This window comes from Chroicocephalus ridibundus, chromosome 1 (genome assembly GCF_963924245.1).
Source record: "Chroicocephalus ridibundus chromosome 1, bChrRid1.1, whole genome shotgun sequence".
Classification (NCBI taxonomy): domain Eukaryota; kingdom Metazoa; phylum Chordata; class Aves; order Charadriiformes; family Laridae; genus Chroicocephalus; species Chroicocephalus ridibundus.
Genome location: NC_086284.1, coordinates 176214767 through 176236231, shown reverse-complemented (window position 1 = coordinate 176236231; position 21465 = coordinate 176214767). Strand labels below are relative to the sequence as shown.

General features: G+C 36.7%; 1 protein-coding gene across 7 annotated transcripts in view; it reads right to left on the bottom strand.

Annotated features, from left to right (window-relative positions):
* Positions 1-21465, bottom strand: part of PPFIA2 (PTPRF interacting protein alpha 2) — a 340023-nt gene that overhangs the window by 157725 nt on the left and 160833 nt on the right. For 4 of the 7 annotated variants that reach the window (XM_063322857.1, XM_063322852.1, XM_063322853.1 and 1 more), the window contains one exon: positions 6522-6584. The exons of the other annotated variants lie outside the window; for them this stretch is intronic. In XM_063322857.1, the coding sequence (XP_063178927.1) occupies positions 6522-6584 (63 nt within the window). The remainder of the gene's footprint in view (positions 1-6521; positions 6585-21465) is intronic. 7 annotated transcript variants of the gene reach the window in all.

Sequence of the window (21465 nt, the reverse complement as noted above, 5' to 3'; positions counted from 1 at the left end):
ATTTAACACACCTGGCACAGCTGGACAGGTGGCATATCTGCCAGCTCATTGCCTGTCATGAGGTCTGGAGCAGAGGCAGAAATGTTGAGCTGCACAGTGAGATTTGCTAGCCCTGTGGCAGGGAAATGAGGGCCAAAGAATTAGTGTCATGCTCAAAATATAGGACTGCACTGTCATTGGCACTGAGAATGAACTGAAATTGCTTTTCTGTTTGCAAGTCTATTTGTTAATGAAGTTACTGCTGAAGACTTTGAACTATGGAGTTTGGATGGAAGTTTGAGCAAGGAAACCTCCCTACAATTTTTTTCCTTCTATGGACAAAAAAAAGACACCTATGTGCCGAGAGGGTCTGAGACCTGGAAGTGTCAGGTGATCACATTTGTAGCTTCAAGAGGGAGCGAGTCCAGAGAAGGGCCATAAAGATGATCCGAGGGCTGGAGCACCTCTCCTATGAACACAGGTTGAGAGAGTTGGGGTTGTTCAGCCTGGAGAAAAGAAGGCTCCAGGGAGAGCTTATAGCAGCCTTCCAGTACCTAAAGGGGGCCTACAGGAGAGATGGGGAGGGACTTTTTACAAGGGCATGTAGTGCTAGGACGAGGGGTAATGGCTTTAAACTGAAAAAGGGTAGATTTAGATCAGATGTAAGGAAGAAATTCACTATGAGAGTGGTGAGACACTGGAACAGGTTGCCCAGAGAACTTGTGGATGCCCCATCCCTGGAAGTGTTCAAGGCCAGGCTGGATGGGGCTTTGAGTAACCTGGTCTAGGGGGAGGTGTCCCTGCCCGTGGCAGGGGAGTTGGAACGACATGGTCTTTAAGGTCCTTTCCAACCCAAAACCATTCTATGATTCTATGAAATTTCTGAATCTTATGAAGGTTGAGAAAGCTGAAGGAGTTGAGCTGAAAGCTCAGGGAGCTCTCATAGCAACCTGAGAAAGGTTGGATGTTTGTAATTATGCTTAGGCTTCTGACTTTCTGTTCCTGTGTGTAGTAGTTCTAAATTAATTTTTCCACTCAAACTCAGAAATGTTCCCAGGATAGAAAAACTTATTTCTGCTTCAGCTTACCTGAGAATAAAGGTATTTGGCTTAAACTTAGTGAAAAAAAAAATGCTCAGCTTATTCACATAAACAAACTTATGAAAACAAGCAGGATTTAATCTTTGACAGGAAAAAAAGTATCCAGAAAGCGTAAGTACAGTTTCATTCTCATTTGGGAGAAAAATAAATACACTGATATTTTAAGGTATCTGTGTATTACCAAAGCTTTCTCTCTCTCCCCCGCCTTACTGTAACCCTCCCAGAACACATTCCGAAATAAAGAATTAAGATTGCTTATGAATGAAAAACAGCAGGTTTTTCAGATGCTGCATAACAGCTGAATTTGATAAAATATAAGCACATTGCTGTTTTCCTAGAGAACTACTGTAGAAAATGTCTATATATGTGCTCTATATTTTGTCTAAAGCCATAAGATGATAAAAAACATTGATATTAAAAGTTTATACACATTAAGCTATGTAATTAATAAAAACATCTACCCAAACAAAACAGCCTGAATCACATATGATGGAACTTAAGAAGTTCTGTATTTTCAAGGTAATTATTCTAAAACTTGTGGCTACCTCTATGAAGAATTCCTGAAGGTATCTATCTCTTTAGAAAGAACAAATGTGGCTTTTCCAAGAAAGAGTAGTTGAATAGCTGATGGTGCAATAACAAAATGCATTGGGTTTTCACTTAATTAAAATTAAATAATTACTTTTCTTTGAAGTTACATGCAGTGAAGTATGTTTTTATTTACTATATAGAGCAATTTTGTTTTAAAAAGCCACAGACTTAAGTTCTGCTCTTCTGAATGAAGGAAACACAGCACATTTAATACCCGTCACCATTTTCTTTTGTATTTTGCCATTTACATTTTTACTGTGGACCTTAAAGAGCTGTAAAAAAAAAAAAAAAAGGAGTATTTATACTGCCGTTTTTTGCAGAAGCTCAAGGTCATGCGACCACAGCAACTGGATCTGCATACAAAGTGTCCTGCCTTTATTCTGACCATTACTTTGCACTATTTCCAGACATCAAGTAATGGCATAGAGATATCAAAGTATGATAGACAATTCTGTCTAAATGACTCTATATCCATCAGTAACGTCCATCCAGGCATATTAGAAAGCATGAACACTTTAAGAGTACATCTACAGAAATTACTGCTTATCAAGAAACAGTGTTTTCAAAGTATACAGCAATTGTAGTGGTTGTTTAATGACTGATCTATAAAAATAGTACATATATATAGAGAGATACAGTCAAGATTTGGGATAACTTGCATGAAAGACAGCAAACCTAGCAGTTAAGTGTCTCTTATTATCCCACTAAACAATACATAAGGAAATAAACCGCAATAGCAGATTACTATTGCATATAATAGCGATTTCTTCACTCAGCTTCTGTCGTGTAAACAATTTATAATAATGAGAAATAGAAAACAGAAAGTTCATGTGGGAATAAAGGCAAATGGAGGCCTATAATGAAGACTGTGGAGGTGTAAACTTCACAGAGCAACAGCTTGCAAATTAGACTTTTTCATTTGTGGGAAACTGCCCACAAAATTGTAACTTGAAAATTATCATTATATCAGAGTTCTCAATTTTTAATATATTGCAGTTTCTTCTTGATTTTCACTTTTATTGCAAGATTTGCAGTGTATTTCTATTAGCAAAAAATGTACTAAACACCCTTTATGTTTAAAAACCTTCTTACATTTTTTATTAATAACAGTAAGAGATATTACTCAGGCTTAATACAGCTGTTTTAACATTTTAGCATATATGTCTGATGAACAATTTATTCTATGTTTTCTGTAGAGTTTTAGCATGTTGAACTCTGCTTCTAGAGGAGTACTTCTAGAAATAGGTTTTAGGTCTGAGATTAAGAGCCAGAAAAGCCAAATCAAATGTATTTTGCCTTTTTTGACTAAATAACTGAGTTTTATAATTAATTCTAACTGTCTAATTAATGCCATGTGATTAAGATGCTGAACCAGTGCATTATATACTGACTGAAAATTTTATGCTTCTGAGAGCGTTCTCCACAGCTATCCCTTTTACAAAAGGCAGAAATACAAAGTTGTGCAATTCACGGTAATTACGAGAAAGCAGAAAACATTTGAGAATAATGTAGCCCAATAATTGAAAAGTTACCATGCATTCAAACATTTTCAGCTGTAGATTCGACAGCCTTAATGCCAGTTATTAAAACTATGGTTCACACAGGTAATTGCAAGTTTGGAATTCAATGGAATAAAATAAATGATTTAATTAATTTTCTTTCTCATATATTACAAAGTGCATTAAGCTGTTCCTTTAGCAATTTTTTCCTAATTAGCATAAGAACAATCAGTCATAATATAAAAGTGTACTTGTGAAAAGTCTAAGGAGCCAGGTTTTATTCGGAAACGAATGGCTACATAAACAGTTTTCAATCCTCAGGAAACTAGAGCATTTAGGAATGAATAAAACACTTTGCAATTATTCAAGTTTTGTATGAATCTTTTCAGTTACAGTATCTCTCTAAAGTGAAGCCGGATCTGCTTTTGCAATTGTTACAGTGTCCCAAGAGAAATCTTGTGCCAAGAGAAGTACTTGTAAGGCGGAACTGCCTTCCCTTCCTCTCCTCCCTGCAAGATGCCGAGTGAAAGGGGAAGTGCAGATTTCCACTCCTTGCTCTTGCTGAAGACTTCGTGTATTTGGGTGACATGCAGATGCTGGTAAGGGTCATATGCTGTCTCTGAACAGGATCCTTGTGTATCTAACAGGACTTTAAGTCATTAATAATTATAAATTTAAAAATCTGATAAAACTGAAAAGAAACTTGAGGAATTCAAGTATAAAAAATCATCTGCATAAGATGAACTTTCATTGAGAATTATTTGGAAGTGTGAACACAGCAAATACCATGTCTCCTTCTTAAGAGGCTTCGTAGTTAAGAATTTGGTTGTTTGCACCTATTTATAAAGTAAGAATCTAAAATTAGGCCTCATGACCGCTTGACAATGATTGTGGGTAGAAATTAATAATGTCAAGAGCTTGTTTCACACCCTTTGTGACTGAACTGTGTTATTTTCCCCTGGCGAGGAAATAAAGAGCAGTTTTAAATGTGAAAGTTTTTTTGTCTATTTACACTAAAAGTGAAAACTAGATTGTGAACTAACTTTTTTATTAAAGACCATTTAAGAATTCTTTCTAGTTCATGGAGAGATTTTGGAGGGAAATATTAAAGCCTAGTCTTTCAACTGAATTGCAAGATTTTTCACTGTTATCTACTCAGGAATTACATTTTTTTTCCAAGTTTCAGCTTTGACAATGGTCTTTAGTATCTAGGATAAGCTATTCGCCCAGCCTGCTGCTTAAGTTAAGAGAAAAAGACCCCTCAGTGACAATCCATCCAAGCTATCTTAAGAGGGGATGATTCTTCAAATGGTATACCTTGTTTTCCTAATTGAAAGTGGCTGCATCATAGCTTAATTGAACACCAGGCTTTTAGGACGCTACAGTTTGGTGAGGTAATTCTTGTCCTAAACACCATCTTAAATTGGGAAAACAGGGTTTTCCCTACTTAATTTTAATCACCTATAAGCAAGGTATCTAAGCCAAGATGGCTTTTTAGGTCCTTTTTTAGTCAATGGAGAGACTGATCCCTTCAGAAAGCCAACACGTGAGACTGACTCTAGCTTCCACTGTCTCAAGAGCAGAGACAACAGCATTAAATTCAACATTAAACTTGAGACAAGAAAATCAGGAGATGGAGTTAGAAGAGCATTTAATGAATCCTAAATTTTATCCCCTTTCCTGTGTAGGTCGATTTTTTTTTTTTTTGAGAAAAAAAAATCCTCACAAAAGTCCAAAGAGAAGGAACACAATGAAAAACAGGCAACAACTAAGAGCTGTAGTTTACAATGACAGCTTCTGTGATCACTAAAGGCAAGAATAAGGATATTCTTGTTCAAAGGCAGTTAGTGAATTGCTTACTGATTTTAGTGGTAATGGTTATAATCCAAAGAATAAAAGAAAATCTCTGAGTTGTTGGTTTATTTCATTCTTTTAAGAAAACATATATTTAGAACCTGTCTTAATGTACTTTTCAAAAAAGAAAAAGAAAACAAACTGAAAGACCCCATAACTAAATCTGAAATCCTGCATTTTTCTATGTTTCTGTCATATTATTATATCTCCTATTACTAACTTCCATTAAAAATAGTACTATTTTCAGACTGAAGTACTAAAATTGCCTTGGAGAAGTTAAAGTCATGTTGAAAAACTGTAAGATTGGAAATTAATCATACATTATGAATTGAGGAAGCTTTTTTTCCTCTGCATAGAAGAAAGGACGGAAGTGGAATCAAACAGTACATATCATAGCCAAGAATTTATCATATCGGTCCATCCAAGGAATGTATTCAGAAATCCATAATGATTCAGATAGTGAGATGCAGTATCTTCTAAGAATGCAGTGTAAATAATTTCTCTATGTTCCCTCAAGAGCATAAACTTTCCAGAAAAAAGATTGCTTTAAGATGTGGAATTTTTTTCCCAGACAGGGAGGACGAGCTAACTTCTTGCCAATATCGAATCACAGTATTTTTTGTCTTAGTTATTAGTTATTTTTACTATATTGTATTTGTACTTTGATTATTTGTTATATCTTAGAAGAACATGAAGTAATGGAAATGTTTATCCAGGCCTCCTTATGCCAGTTCTCCTATAAACATGATAATCTTTAGCTGAAAAAGAAATTATTACACACATTACATGATAAAAAAATAGCTTCTATACAATGCAGAACATGTTTTTCTCAGTGGTACATCACAAATTCTCATTAATGTTTCCCATTAATCTGTAAGAGTTCAATTTTGGCCCACTGACTTTCCATTATCTGAACAGTTTACTAAAAAAGATAAATGACCTATTATACTACAAGTGAATGATTTGCTTCTTTTCTTAACAAAATAGATTTCTTATTCTGCCTTTCATAAGCAATAGGAACTCCTCCCTTCTATTTTAAGTCATGGGATATATTTTTTTAAGGAAGAAAAATGAAATTACCTTCCTTCCAAATTTAGTATTACACATCTTCATATCAAAATCCAATTTAGAACAAGGTTAAGTAGAATAAATATAGCCTCTCACTGTTTTCCTCATTTTGCCTATTGCTGTTCTACTGATTTCAACTGACAGGAGCATTGAGCTGGGTGGGAAGCAAGGTAAATGCAGAAGGAACTGTGAATATATTATCATTGCCTTTATTTTGCTGCACCATCAAACCATATAGAGAAAAATGTCAGTAATTCAGTAATTTTGATAGGCTGAGACCTCACTTGTAGTACAATATTCATTGACCCTGAAATATATAATGTGAAGTAACCTCAAGATGCACAAGCTTCTGTGGGCAACAAAATACCAAATTCACATAAGGACGCTTCGCATTTAAATTACACAAAAATCCAAGATATTTTGAACATACATTAGGGCAGGATATGGTCCTTTGAATGTTATTCTCAATGCTCGTACCAGCAGCAACCGTCATCTGAAAAAGGGGGCAACAGAGATTCTGCTGAATGGAAAAGAATGTTGTACAATGCTACAGTATATTTAAATTACACCATGCTAACACGATGAACGTTATTATAATTCAACCAAGCTGATCTAAAAGAACAAAAATGTGGCTCAACTGAAATTCACATAAAAAAATTGAAAGTATTGTTACATCTCCTGGCTCGCGAGGTGCTGAGAACAACCAAAGAGTAAGTCGCTTTGGTGTTCTGTACTTTGTTCACAGAAGTGAACTCTGAAGCACTGTCAAACAGCCAGATAACTATGGAGAAATAATAATAGCTCCATGGCTAATTTTAATCTGAGGTGTCTACATAAAGCAAGAGGTTTACCTCTTTGTGAGGTTTGAAGAAAGTAAGATCTTCTCCCCAAAATTAAAAAATCTTATGGAAAGACATCAAACGAAGTAAACCCATGAAATTATTAGGTAGAATTTACCTATTAAATTGATACATTTTTCATGCTGTCTCACACTTCTCTGTTGCACCAATCACAAGAGTGGAAAAATAGTAGGAAAAAAGTGATGTGCAGTTAAAAATCTGGAAGTCCCTTCAGCTATGTGAATAATACATTTTAGCATTGAATGCTACTTCTCCTCCTTTTTCATGACTTTTTAATTTATTTTTGCAGAGACCAAAATATAACATTCTTCTTTAGAAAGACCCCAGCTAGCAGGCACTCTGACCAGATGACATTTCTTCAGATCTCAAAATGTACTTCAGAGGAAATTAACAGCAGAAATTTTCAAAAAGTTCTGAAGTACTTTTTAAACCTCTGGTTCAATTTATCCTGACTGCCATTTAAAAAAAAACTCAACCAGTTCTAGACTAAACTCCTAAACAATTTCTTTCCATTGTTTAGACCATATGTAACAATACATACAATGTTCATGCTAATTATAGTTGAGCTTCATCATCTCTCAAAGTAAATATTGACCTAAGCTTTATTTCTGTGACTATTTACCAACTCCATGCAGTAAACCTGGTATTCAGAACTGACAAAAAGACAGTATTTTTGGCTTCAAGTATTTCTAATAGCACAATATAACATTTGGAAAATACAACATATTTTAAGATGTGTTTTACAATCACTTTACTGTCATAATTTTTGAGGAAGTTAAGCCTGACTGTATATTATGACTTTTGCGGTAAACAAAAACGTGCACATTATCGATATATTTAGTAACAGCCACAGGCATGTATCCACACTCATCTACCCACAAACCACACATTGCCAATGAACTTCACATTGTGATTTGCAACAGTTTTTAAATATTTGAAAAAGTTTTAAGCTTTCAATGTTTTAAAGGAGAATTATGCTATTAGTGATAACAAAAAGAGTAAATCTCAAATTTTTAGCAGAATTCTCCATGTATGCTGGCAAGTTCTTAACTTGCTTGTGTTAGATTTCCCTTCTTGAGATTTACACCCTTAAATATTTGAAAACATTTTTGTAATGCTTTTTAACTGTTTTTCACAGGACATTTCACTTCATACAAAGCAGCTACTTTTGAAAAGAACATTTCCATTCAAAGCAACTTCATGGTCAATTCACGTATCACGTTTAGGTGCATCTTTAACACCACCGTTGCTCCAGAATTTTGTAAGGAAAACAGCCCACACTATGTCAGCATGACACTGTTTTAAAATAAACAATATCTGAGCACAAGAATTACAAATTCAAGCACATCACAAACTTTATCCATTCATTATTTCAGTCTAACACATCTTGATTAATAATAGTTTAATGCATATTAATCACAATGTTTATAAATGTACAACTACTATAAAAGGGTTGAAACAAATGCACTTGGATAAATATGTAAATAGTTTACACATTTTTGTATATTTTTTAATTTACATATGTCTCGTATCATGTTTTCTCATAATTTTCACTTTTTTGTGAAAAGGTAGATCTACTGTATACTTTTGACTGCTGCATCTCAGCTCTGTTAACTAATTCGTCTTTGCTTTCCATCACTGTTAACAGCAATAATCTCTGAGTGACTTTAGCCTAATTTTTCAAATTTAAACACTTTAACCCCTTTTTTCCTCTTGTAAAACTGTGAGTAAAGATTTATTGATAAAAGGTATAAAATGAACAGTGTTCAACTCTAGCAGTTGATAGGCTTAAGGTCCAGTATTTTGACTTTTCAGGCCTGTTATGGGAAACTTTACATAATTGGCTATTTCCTATTAGTAAGGTTATTTCCTTATAGTCATGGTAATTTCCTATCCAACTAGAATCATAGCACCTAAAATGTCAGGTCTAAGAGAAGAGAAATGAAAGAAAAACAGTCAATAAAAAGTAAAAATTTTGTGCATTAATTCTAAAACTGTTTGTCTCCAAACTATGCATGTTAAGGCAAATACATCATATTGTCATGAAGATTTTACTGGCAGTCATTTGAGATACAAAATCCATGAATGAGTTATGCAGTCTAAGTAATGCAGCAATTCCCATCTCATGCGTGGTAATAAAATATTTATTCAGATCAGGAATGCATCTAATATTGTAGCATCTACTTAGCACTTGGTACCCTAGTAACTATAACCTATTAGAATTAATATTCATGAAACTTTCTATTACAGTTTGGTCGTCCTCTTTGAGAAAATGCATAAGCATTAAAATTTATCAGAGAAGAAAGCAGGGTCAACAGGGAGAGAAAATTCTGAAAATGAAGCTCTAGAACAGCCACATATTCTTGCCTGGGATGAGCACTTCAGCTATTTGCAGTGAACCACATGCATGGGGACAGATTCTCAAGCTGTATCCTAAATGATGGACCAAGAAATGTTTCCAGGCTCCTTCTCTCTTTTTTGGGTTTCCACATACAAAAGCCTTGTGTGAGGCTGTTATATAACATCCCACCAACATGTTCTCATTTATGGAAGACCATTTCAAAACCTGACTGGACAGGACCGCAGGACCCCTTTATAGTTGATCTAACTATAACGTTAGCCATGCATGGACTACATGACCTCCAGAGATCACTTCCAACCTAAGTTATGCTATGATTCTATTATTTTTCAAGACTAAATGTTATTTGGTGTTATATCACATAGGGGTTGCATTATGCTAGATTTGGTACCTCTCTGTAAATTGAGAAAGACAGAGAGCTCTTACAATAAAAAGGAACAAAGGATGAAGGATGTGAAGATTTACCACCTTACCCAGACAATCTGGGCAGAATTAATCCCGACAATAGCCTAGCGACAGCGCTGCACTTGCCTGAAGTTTCAAGTGATGGAAAAGTTTGAAGCTCTTGGGGCTTGCCCTGGATAAGTTAAGTCTGTGACAACCAACAAGTGATTTCAGGTCTCCATTACAAACACCGTTACAAACAAACAACATGTCATTCCTCTTCCGCAGCCACCTCAGAGACTCACTGGCATGCTTTAAGTCTTAAAACTGTCTGTAAAGGCTGGCTTAGAAAGCAATGCAGCAATGAAGACAAATCTTGCAGGTCTAGTGAAGACCAAACTTGCCAGTTATATACAGCATGCTTTTGCGTAAGGGTTGACTGCAGCCTCTGGGACCCATTAGAGCCTAATAGTTTGAGACTCACCAGGAAAGCTGAATGCCACCAGGTGGCTCAAACTCACAGCTCACTTGCGAGGTAGACTTTTGGGTGGAAAAGAAGTTAGAAGGCAGACTGTGCCACACTTAGACCTGTTGAGAAGGATACTGCTTCAGTGTAAGAGACACATAACTAAAGAGGACAAAAAACGTAAGGGACATATTTGAATCTCTCCTGGCTACTCAAGCGGAGGACTTAAGTGACGAAAGAAGTTGGTATTTATTTTGGAAAATAAGCCCAGCAGGCTGATGCACTGAAACTCTGCACTTCTGGAAATTACATACTAGCATTGGTATCGCAAATTGAAAAAAGTAATATAACTGTAATTAATATTTAAATCTCAGTAAAACACACTTCTGGGTATACAGCAAAACCAGAGCTTGCCTCTAACACTGGAACTCAGCCTGTATGAGCCTTACATAGCACACAAGTTCCCAGCAAAATCTGTGAAATCCCATTACTGTTTATTCCGTGGAAACACATAGTTATCCTTGAAAAATGTTTGACCTTTTAATATATCATCTAAATTAAACCAAAAAAAAAAGTCACTGTAATTTCTTTTACCATTTGCACTAGCAAACAATGTTAGATATTTTCTTCAAAAAAATCCAACAACCCCATCAACAATAACCTTTTCACTAAACCTAATGCTTTATATTGCCTCATCTTACTCTCATCTCCCCTCAGTATATCAAAGATGGTTTTTTGATGGGCCTCTAATCTGAAACTGTCACCTGGTTCTGTGCAGAAAGTGACCTTTTATAGTTGAACTAAAATATACACAATTTTTTTTCCTCCGTTTAAAAAATCATTTAATATATTATCATTGCTCTTTCATTATACTTCCTCATTCAGTTACCTATTCAGTTATGTGCAACGACATTGTAAATATGGGAACTAAATGAATGGTCCTAAATTATCAACTCAACGCTTTTAAATCAACAGAGTTGAAAGCGTCCGTACTCTAAAGTTTAAGAAATCAAAAGGAGTCTCATTTGTATTACCAGAATTGGTTTGTCTGTGCATGTGTGGGTACATATAAATATATAATAATTTTGCATATATAAGATGCAATATATACAAAGAAGTATATAAGCATGTTTAGCCTGGAGAAGCAAAGGCTCCGAGGAGACCTTATTGTGGATTTTCAGTACTAAAAGGAGGCCCATAGGAAAGACGGGGACAGATTTTTTAGTGGGGCCTGTTGCGATCGGACAAGGGGTAACGGTTTTAAACTAAGAGAAGGTAGGTTTAGACTAGATATAAGAAAGAATTTTTTTGTGATGTGGGTGGTGAAACACTGGAAGAGGTTGCCCAGACAGGTTGTAGATGCTCCATCCCTGGAAACATTCCAGGCCAGGCTGGATGGGGCTCTGAGCAACCTGATCTAGTTGAAGATGTCCCTGCTCATTGCAGGGGGAGTTGGGCTATATGTCTTTTAAAGGTCCCTTCCAACCCAGACCATTCTATGATTTGATATATATTGTACATACACATATGCCTCCCTGTATCCATCCACATATATATATATGTACACATACTACACGCAAATTAATAATAATTATATGCTTGATGATGATAATCTGCATGAAAAAAAGTAAAAAGAAATAACAAAAAACACCCTCCACAACCATCCATAACAATAGTAGCCCTCTGGTATGTACATTGACCTGTACATACTTGACTTTGTACATGGGAGTATTCCCACTGAGCTACAGAGAATTTGCTATCTCAGTAGAGTTAAATCTACACGTAAAAATTTGCAAGATCTGGCCCTTAAAACCTAATATGTAGAAAGGCAGACATTGCAGTCTATATAGTAATACTCCCACAGTACTGCTACATGATGATACAAAGTAAGAAAATACATCATTAAGTGAGCATTTTAAAGAGATAATAAGATTCATATTTATTTGTTTACCTGCATCACAGTGACTGAACTAATTACTCTTTGATTAATCATTTTAAACATCTTTCGAGATGTGAATGCTGAAAATCACCATAGTTAAAATAACCTCTTATATATACACACTATAAATATTGATTTAAATGTATTGAACTTAGGAGAAAATTATTATAGCAAATAAAGATTTGGAACAGTGATCACAGAATCAGTCTGAGTTCATATCACCATTAAAATAACTCAAGATCATTCCTCTGTGCTGTACTGAGGCACAGAAATAATTCAGGCATATATTTCATCATTAAAAATTTAGTCAATAAAAAAAGTCTAGAAAGTAACTGTCTGAATAGTTCTTAGTCAAAACTGAAAAATATTTCCTTCCCTTATTGTCAGAATTTCCTTTGCATAAGTCTTTTCAAACTACAAGATTTTTTTATTAAAAGGGTAGAAAATAAAGGACATGCTCACTTGATACCACGTAAAAATATGAAACTGGATGAACGTGTTGGAATGCTATGATAATTGGTTTCCCAACTAGGTCTGTGGAAATTATGCTGACTATTCTTTTGCTCTGTCTAATGTATTACTAAGACTCTGATATTTACGTTCCAGGTCCAGTTCCAAGTCATTTTATTGGTGACTAGTATAGAAAGAAGGAAGGGAGGAAGGGAGGAAGGAAGGGAGGAAGGGAGGAAGGGGGGAAGGGAGGGAGGGAGGGAGGAAGGAAGGAAGGAAGGAAGGAAGGAAGGAAGGAAGGAAGGAAGGAAGGAAGGAAGGAAGGAAGGAAGGAAGGAGGGAAGGAGGGAAGGAGGGAGGAAGGAAGGAAGGAAGAAGGAAGGAAGGAAGGAGGGAGGAAGGAAGGAAGGAAGGAAGGAAGGAAGGAAGGAAGGAAGGAAGGAAGGAAGGAAGGAAGGAAGGAAGGAAGGAAGGAAGGGAGGAAGGGAGGGAGGGAGGAAGGGAGGGAGGAAGGAAGGGAGGAAGGGAGGAAGGGAGGAAAGAAGGAAGGGAGGGAGGAAGGGGAGAAGGAAGGAAGGGAGGGAGGGAGGGGAGGGAGGGAGGGAGGGAGGAAGGAAGGAAGGAAGGAAGGAAGGAAGGAAGGAAGGAAGGAAGGAAGGAAGGAAGGAAGGAAGGAAGGAAGGAAGGAAGGAAGGAAGGAAGGAAGGAAGGAAGGAAGGAAGGAAGGAAGGGAGGGAGGGAGGAAGGGAGGGAGGGAGGGAGGGAGAGAGGAAGGAAGGAAGGAAGGAAGGAAGGAAGGAAGGAAGGAAGGAAGGAAGGAAGGAAGGAAGGAAGGAAGGAAGGAAGGAAGGAAGGAAGGAAGGAAGGGAGGGAGGAAGGGGAGAAGGAAGGAAGGGAGGGAGGGAGGGAGGGAGGGAGGGAGGAAGGAAGGAAGGAAGGAAGGAAGGAAGGAAGGAAGGAAGGAAGGAAGGAAGGAAGGAAGGAAGGAAGGGAGGGAGGGAGGGAGGGAGGGAGGGAGGAAGGAAGGAAGGAAGGAAGGAAGGAAGGAAGGAAGGAAGGAAGGAAGGAAGGAAGGAAGGAAGGAAGGAAGGAAGGAAGGAAGGAAGGAAGGAAGGAAGGAAGGAAGGAAGGAAGGAAGGAAGGAATGTAAAGAAAACAAAAGAAAAAAACCCAAAACAACCCCCCACCACCAATGGACTACACCTACAGCGCTTTCCTGCACTCCCTGAAATGCTGCTCCTCTAATCACCCAGCTGCCAGACCTGTCCCTAGCCTACAGTAATAATCTTTCTTGTCACCAAAGCCCAGGCTGTGGGGTAGGAAGATCCAGCAGTTCACACGTGTCTGCATACTGCCCTACAATAAAACAAATGTAGTGGAGGACTCTGGGACGTGGCTATTCTGCATGAGTGTGAGCACAGAAAAAGGAGCCATGGGTACAACTGCTCCATGTACATTAGAGAGGCCCAGAAGGGTATACCTCAACTCTTGCTTAACATGTGCAAAGAAAAGGTAAGATGGCAAGGGATAAAGCACAGAAATGTTTATTCATGCTTGTAATCATGTCAGTCTTAGTGTTCATTTTTCGTGTCCTTATCAAGGTACTTTAGGCTGCAGACAGATAGGATTCAGGTTCACACCAGTGTTTTTACATTATTGATTATGTATGTATTTTCAGGGAGAATATAGCATAAAGACTAAATTAAGCTTTTTATTTTGGGGTAATTTTCCAGTAACAGAACAGCTAAAAATAAATCTCACAGTGTGAAGGTTTGTAATAATGCTGAAAAGCTTGAAAGACAGTCTTGAGTCATTTTGCAACTAAGCGTTCCCACTAGGTAAGAGGTGAATATCTTTTTCCCTGAAAAAGCTAATGTGCTTGTACTTTTGATTTAAGTACTATGTTATCTGGCTTCATAAATAGATAAGTGTTCTTATGAAGGGAAAACCACAAAAAAAAACCCCAACCCACCACTATAAATTCTCAAACATCAACATTGAGGGCAAGTTAATTGTATCTTAAAAGAAGAGATTTGTGTTTTCCAGTTTCTGTCTTGTGTATTTACTTGGGAAAGTACAGGTTAGATAGTAAAGTCTTTAAAATCACTTGACACACCTTTATCATTGACCTCTACATACATATACATAAAAGAATTTGTGCTGTGCCTAATCAGTTGAAATATCCACACCAAGCTGAATCATCAGAATATAGACTGAACTATTTTGGCCAACTGCAAAGCAGTCCTTCAATAACAGTATTTAAGATAAGTCTATCTGGAAATTGTAATCATAGATAGCTAAGCTTCAGTAATGGTTTATCCTTCATGCACTTCATATTCAAAAAATAGCCATTACAGTATAAAAAACCAACTTGAACTAATTTAAAATTTCCTATATCTATCTGGAAACTTCCTACGGTACCCTCTCTGCAAGTCATTGCCTGCTTTGTCACATGTGAGCTTGTACCATCTATGCTATGTTGGTTTACGAATCCCCAATTTGCTAGACTTTAAATGTAGACCTATGACTCCATCAAGGAAAAATAAGAGAAGGCACATGAGAAGAAGTTTTCAGAGAGTGAAGTGGAAAACTGCTGTTTTACTACTCTTACAAAGAAAAAGGGACTTAATGTCTTCCCTGAACTCAGTCCCATGGTGCAGGATGAAAAAGAAATGACTTGACACAGTCCATCCCCTGCGGCCAGGGAAGCCAGTCATGAAGAACCATCCATACCCCCACCACACTGCTGTGTTCAGCACAGCTGTGTCAAGAGACCTGCACAAACCTACAGTGAGTTAGTCCAGAAAACTGCTTAAGCCACTATGGGGACAAACCAGGTGCAAGGCTGACTTTGATTCTGCATCCCCCCTTCCAGACTCCACAACACAGCTGAGGGACGGGGGATATAGGAAAGGCCACATTTAACACTTCTTGGATGATTCATTGAATTTTCAGTATGAAGGATGTGAATGCACAGTAAAATATAATAACCTTGCACAAACTGAGTGTGTAACTAAAAGTTGTATTGGTATAGCTTTGATATGTACAGTTACCAGCCTCTCAAACCTGTCCTGATTTCAGGTAAAACAGAACCAATTTTCTGTTCAGTAATTTTATTTTTACAAGCTTCAATCTTAGATATCATCACATCATTGGTAATTTCTACTAAGACAGATATTTTTGAACATTACCTGAGAAAATACGCCATGAAAAGGATTTTAAAGAACATATACTTTCTCCCTATCCTCACCTTTGATTTAAATACGTTTTGGAAAGGTATCCACAACAAAGAAAGTGTTTCTTTTCATTTATGATGATTTCCCCTTTGGCATTTGTGTAGATAGTGACTAAGAAAATTTATTTGTGATCTATCTTTCTTAGGAGAATAGAAAAATCTATGTTTTTAAAACTATAGAGTTGTAGAAAGTTAAAGAGGAAAATAAAAAGTATGTAAAAACACCCTCTCTCTTGCCTGATGATGCAAGAGGAAGGAGGTTTATTGATTAAAGCTCTGCCAATTCTAATTCCAGCAACATTAGGTCTGCTGAGATCATCAGTGTAAATCATAGATCCCACGAAAATATTTTCATATTCTATTTTTACACAAGTACCACTTTTATACCTATAACCTCATTCTACGAGCCCAGCAAATATGGCTAACACTGTTGCACACTGATTTTTCTCACAGTCTGTCCCCTCAGAGAAGAACACGTACAGATACATAGATACCTGCAGTCTGCACTGTTTTGGTAGAACTGTTCTTGGTTTGGTGGTTTGTTTTAAACATTTATCCTTCTAGAGAAGACATTGCTGAAAAAATACAGCTTGCTTTTGAAGATACGAGTGGGACACGTATAATAGTGCTAATTCCTGGGTGACTTAATGCTGCTCTGTTGGGCCAGCTTCCAAGCAATCTGGCTCTCCTCCTCCCTGTCTCACTGATGATTGTACAACATTCTGTAGGTCCTGACTAGGTCAGGGCCATCACATGCATTCCTACTGTCTTGCAGCACTTATTATTTAAAGTAATTTATATTATAACTTGCTACCATGTTTGCAATGTTTAGTTCTGAGAATTCTTATTCTCTGAAAAAAGGCAGAAGGGAACATTTCATGTGTGTATAAACAACGCGTGTTTGGGATACATGTACATTGGGTGGATGCACTTCATTGTTTTCACTTTATTTGCTTTCCTGGAGAGTATAGAAGACTAAGCCTCAGACTTCAGCAGCATTATTTCTCTCTGTCATTAAAGACCCCCTTCAATCTTCTGAGATACTAAAAGACAAAAATGACAAATGTACAGCAGCACAATGATACATTCATGACTTACACACAGTTTCAAGAACTGAGGCTACTTATGATGCTGCCAAGCAGCAGCAAAGACAAATTAAGAATACTTTGGTCTTTTTCTCATCTGTTCATAACCCTTTGGACAACAGCCATCTGTCAGAAATCAGTTCAGCTTCACATTAATGTCATTTGAAAAAGCCATGAGCAGTGGCAGATGCAAGCAGTGAAACTACACCTTGGAAAGACAGCCCAAAGGTGGAGGATATCAGTAGAGAGGAGGTGGAGGCAGTTCTACTGAAAATAACAAAGAAACTGTGAGTGAGGAAAAGGCAAACCAGAAGCCTCTTTTTTAGTATCTCCTCCTGAAAGAATCTGAAAAGTAGTATATTATATCTACAGGATAGAAGATGAAAGATTATTTGCATTGGCTTACAGTTTCATCTCTTGTATTGCACCAGGGCAGGGAAATCATCCACAGAGTCTAAGGAGTTTAAAAAAACCCCAAACCCAAAAACCTCACACCATCAAAATAACAACAAAATTCATCTGAACTATGTCAGGATATATTTTAGGATGAGTTGCACATAAAACTGATTATTAAATCTAAATATTAAATCTAAAATGCTCCAAGAACATTTTAGCTTATAAAAATGTTATAAAAATAAGCTTTTAGCTTATTTTCTCCACATGTAATATTCTCTTCAGCTGCTTGAAGCATAAATCAGACCAAATTTCCTAACAGAATACATTGGAAGAGGTACGTCTTTTTAATGAAAATAAACAGAAAGGGATATCGAAAATTGGTTGAAAATAATGAGAATGGTGCTTAAATTGCATGTATGCCAGGGGACTTGAAAGTGTGCAAGACAGCTGGGCGTTGCCACCGGGCTGCTTTGCTACGGCGCTACTAGTCCCTGATGCTGCAGCAGTGACCAAGGAGCGGTCCAGGGAAGAAAAGGTTTCCTGATACCTATGATATTGCTTCTCTGCATACAACTATTCTACCTACCTAAGCACTAGGATTTGAAAGTATAACAATAATTAACATGCCCATATAAAACTGAGACTATAGCACAACTTAAAATGCTAGATTCAAGAGCACACACTTCACTGAATACAGTGAAAAGAATATAATTAAAAGAATAAAACATTACCCTGGCAACACTTACTCAAACAGCCAAAGAATTAGCATCAAAGCCTCACTGGATAAATATTGGCTATATTTTTTCTCAGACTCACCCACACAGAAACATGAAAGACTGCAGATCCAGACAAAAACAAGCTTTTTGAGCACATCATAACTGCAGATATAGACAAGTGCATATAAAAAAAATACAGAATCTAATTTGCAAAACAGAGGTATTTTGTGGATTAGTGTAAAAATCCAAATTTAAACCATGAGGGTCTGACAACAATACTAATAACATTTTGTAATTTTAATAAAAAATAATATATTTTGAACATTATTTTGAGGCTAGAAAAAAGAAATACAGCTTTCCAATACTTATTTTTAAAAAATCAAAATTTTACATCATATTGTCACTGAAAAGTTGGTAACTGTAACAACCTAGTAAATTATCATATGATTTTATGTGCGTGTTATGTGTACTTCAAGTATTATTTTTATAAGCCAAAAAGTGCTCATAAAACATAGCTAGAAAGGGAAAAGAAAGATATGAACTAACAGCCCCCAGAAGAAGAATCCCCATCAAACACACAGCCAGCCATCATAATGTAATGAAGATCCTAGCTTTGTTAATACGGCAAGTTTTCTAACAGCTGGGAAAGGGCAGATCAAAATACCCTGATCAGTTAAAAGAGGAGTCCTATAGAGAAGAAATGGAGAGAGCACAGATCAGTAAAGAGCAACTATGATCTAGAATCTGTACCAAGAAAGCTGAGATTGAATTACTTGCACATCTCATCTAAATTAAATGTAATTCAGAGTACTTGAAGTTAAAAGCTCAAGATTCCTGACCTGTGAGTGAGAAAGGCAGGTACTTTCAAAGGTGATTCTTAACATTTCATTGAATTGCCCAAAGTTAGATGGTTTGAATATAGCACAGTCCTCTCTTTGCCAAAAAGCCGCCAGCCTTGCCTCCTAACAAATGCCAAGCATAGGCAAGGCATTTTGTTATTTAATTCCATTTTTCTTGGCAAATACAATGCTTTACTTGGAAAAGCTGTTTCCTCACCATTGCTGCATCATCACTGCCCACAGGCAAGCACAGGAAAGGAAAACTTTAGCAGGTGCCAAATACACTGGATTTTCTGGTTGACGCTGAAGATTACCACATCGCTGTCAGAAGAAGATGAGCTGAGTTCCCATTTCAAACAAAATACAGTTGCTAACTATTTGTAAAGAATGCATTCAGAGACTGAGAGAATGCCTAGGCAATCCGACTGTTGAGGAATAGTGACAGCAATATTTTCTATAAAAAATAAAACACACTGTATTCCTTATGATGTCACAGGTTTTAATTGTAGCAAACTTATTCCAGCTTGGGAACACTCAGAAAGAAACTAATTTCGCTCAGTATAAAATCCTTCCTCCGTATTTAAGTTGCAAATGGAGTTAAAAGGCTAACTTTAATGTCATCTGCAATATTACAATTACACATAACAGGAAAAATGTCTCATAGGTACTGAGATACTGCAGAAAGGATTATAATTGCAAATATGCAGAAGACAGTAAATTTACCGCCTGCTCTTGGCCTGTGGAAAATGCAAAGCAATTCAACTGAGTAGAGCTTGAAATGATTCAAGCAACTTAGTCTAAACTGAATTGCATTCTCTTGCACACACCACAAGTTACCAGTGTGCATAAACAGTCGTCCTGGCTAGGCTAACTCACAGGAAGGTCTCAAAAGGAGTATCTTAAAAGCAGTGAAAACAGCTCCTGCATTTGGTAGAGGGAAGGAGGATGGGAAACAGAGATAATTCTCTTGCAGTTTCTGTTGGTAACAGATGCACAACTGCCAAGTTCACACCTTGGCGAGACCCACAGCATGACGTTCCCAAAAGTGGAAAGTCAGAAGGGCTAGTTGGGCACGGGACAGTCACATTCTAAAACTCACATCTACAAATGTTTCCCAAGCGAGTTGCCGCTGACTATAAGAAAATATCTCAAAGGGTGACAGTTCTGTATAGGCCTCAACGCTGCACAGAGCTCACTGCTCAAGCTAGCCTTACTGGCATTGACATGAAGCGCTTAGTGCAATGAAGCATCTTACGTGATTACGAAGTATATTCAGTTATTAATAACTGACTTTAAGGTGTATTTCTCTGATCATTATAATTTTTGTGTATATGGAAAAGGTGTTTTGTTAGGATGCACTTGTGAATTTTTTCTCACATCCTTCTATCCATCCATCCATCCATCCATCCATCCATCCATCCACCCACAAGACTTCAAAGTATGATTAATTCCTGACTTTCCCATTTATTTTTTGCTTGCACTTTGGTGCATGACATTAATTAAAACAGGACACTACAACTTTTGGAGTTAGAAACATTACTTAAAATTGTAGCAGTAGTCACAGGAAACAACCTCAGGAAAAAATGGTTACCGAAAAGATGACGTTTAGCCAATACTTTATATTGCAATTTAATATTGCAATTGACTAAATAATGTTTTAAATACAGTATATTATCTTTCAACGATACAAAAAAACAAACCTATGAAGAATTTGACTGACACCATACGTATATTAACTAACACTCTCTCCAGACAATGGCTTGGCATATCCACTTGTGTGCATCAAAGGAATACACGATTAACACTGGCAGGAGACATGGTTAACTATATATGAGTCAGAAGTGTGGCAGGTTTAATCATTAACAAAACATTTGTGGTGGAACAAAGATACATACTTATATCAATAAGTGCATTCATTTGATAGTCTTAGGTATGAGTGTCTTAACAGGAGTACCGTCTTTTCTAGCTCAGAATCCCACCCGTTTTATCAACAGCTCTGCCTCTTTCAATGCACTTTTTAACAGATTTATGGTTTTACTCATCCAGCTGTCTCAAATACAATGACGGGATTAATGATATGCATCTATAAGGAAAAAAAAAATTTCAAGACATTTTGCAACCCTATGTGATATTGAATAATTAAATAGTATATAGTGAGATAAATACACCAATGTTCCTACAGCAAGACAAGATTTTTAAGGAAATCATAGCTATGATTTCGGGTCAATCTGTTTTGAAAACTTACTCTGCTTCAACCATAACCTCAGTGAAACTGAGAATAAAACATTTTACATGCATATTTATTTAAGAAAGTTCATGTAGTTATGCATTTTCTTCATTTCCATAAATCTATGCCCATAGTTTGGGTTTGCTGTTAATATTCAAAAGTTTCTATATACTTGAAATCCTGTTAGGAACTACTGTATTGTTATTAAAAAAAAAAAAAGAAGAAAAAAAAGATTATGTACGTGGCATTCCACTGGGAGTCTAGTTAGCACTCAGGTACTAAAGCTGCCTGTCTCCTATCCTCTACTGTCACCCTGCAAGAGTATCTATCTCTCTTTTACTTCTGTCTTATTACTAAGAGCATTTCCAATACAAGACAGAGACCCCCAGGTCAATGCACAGTATAGCTAAGAGAGTCA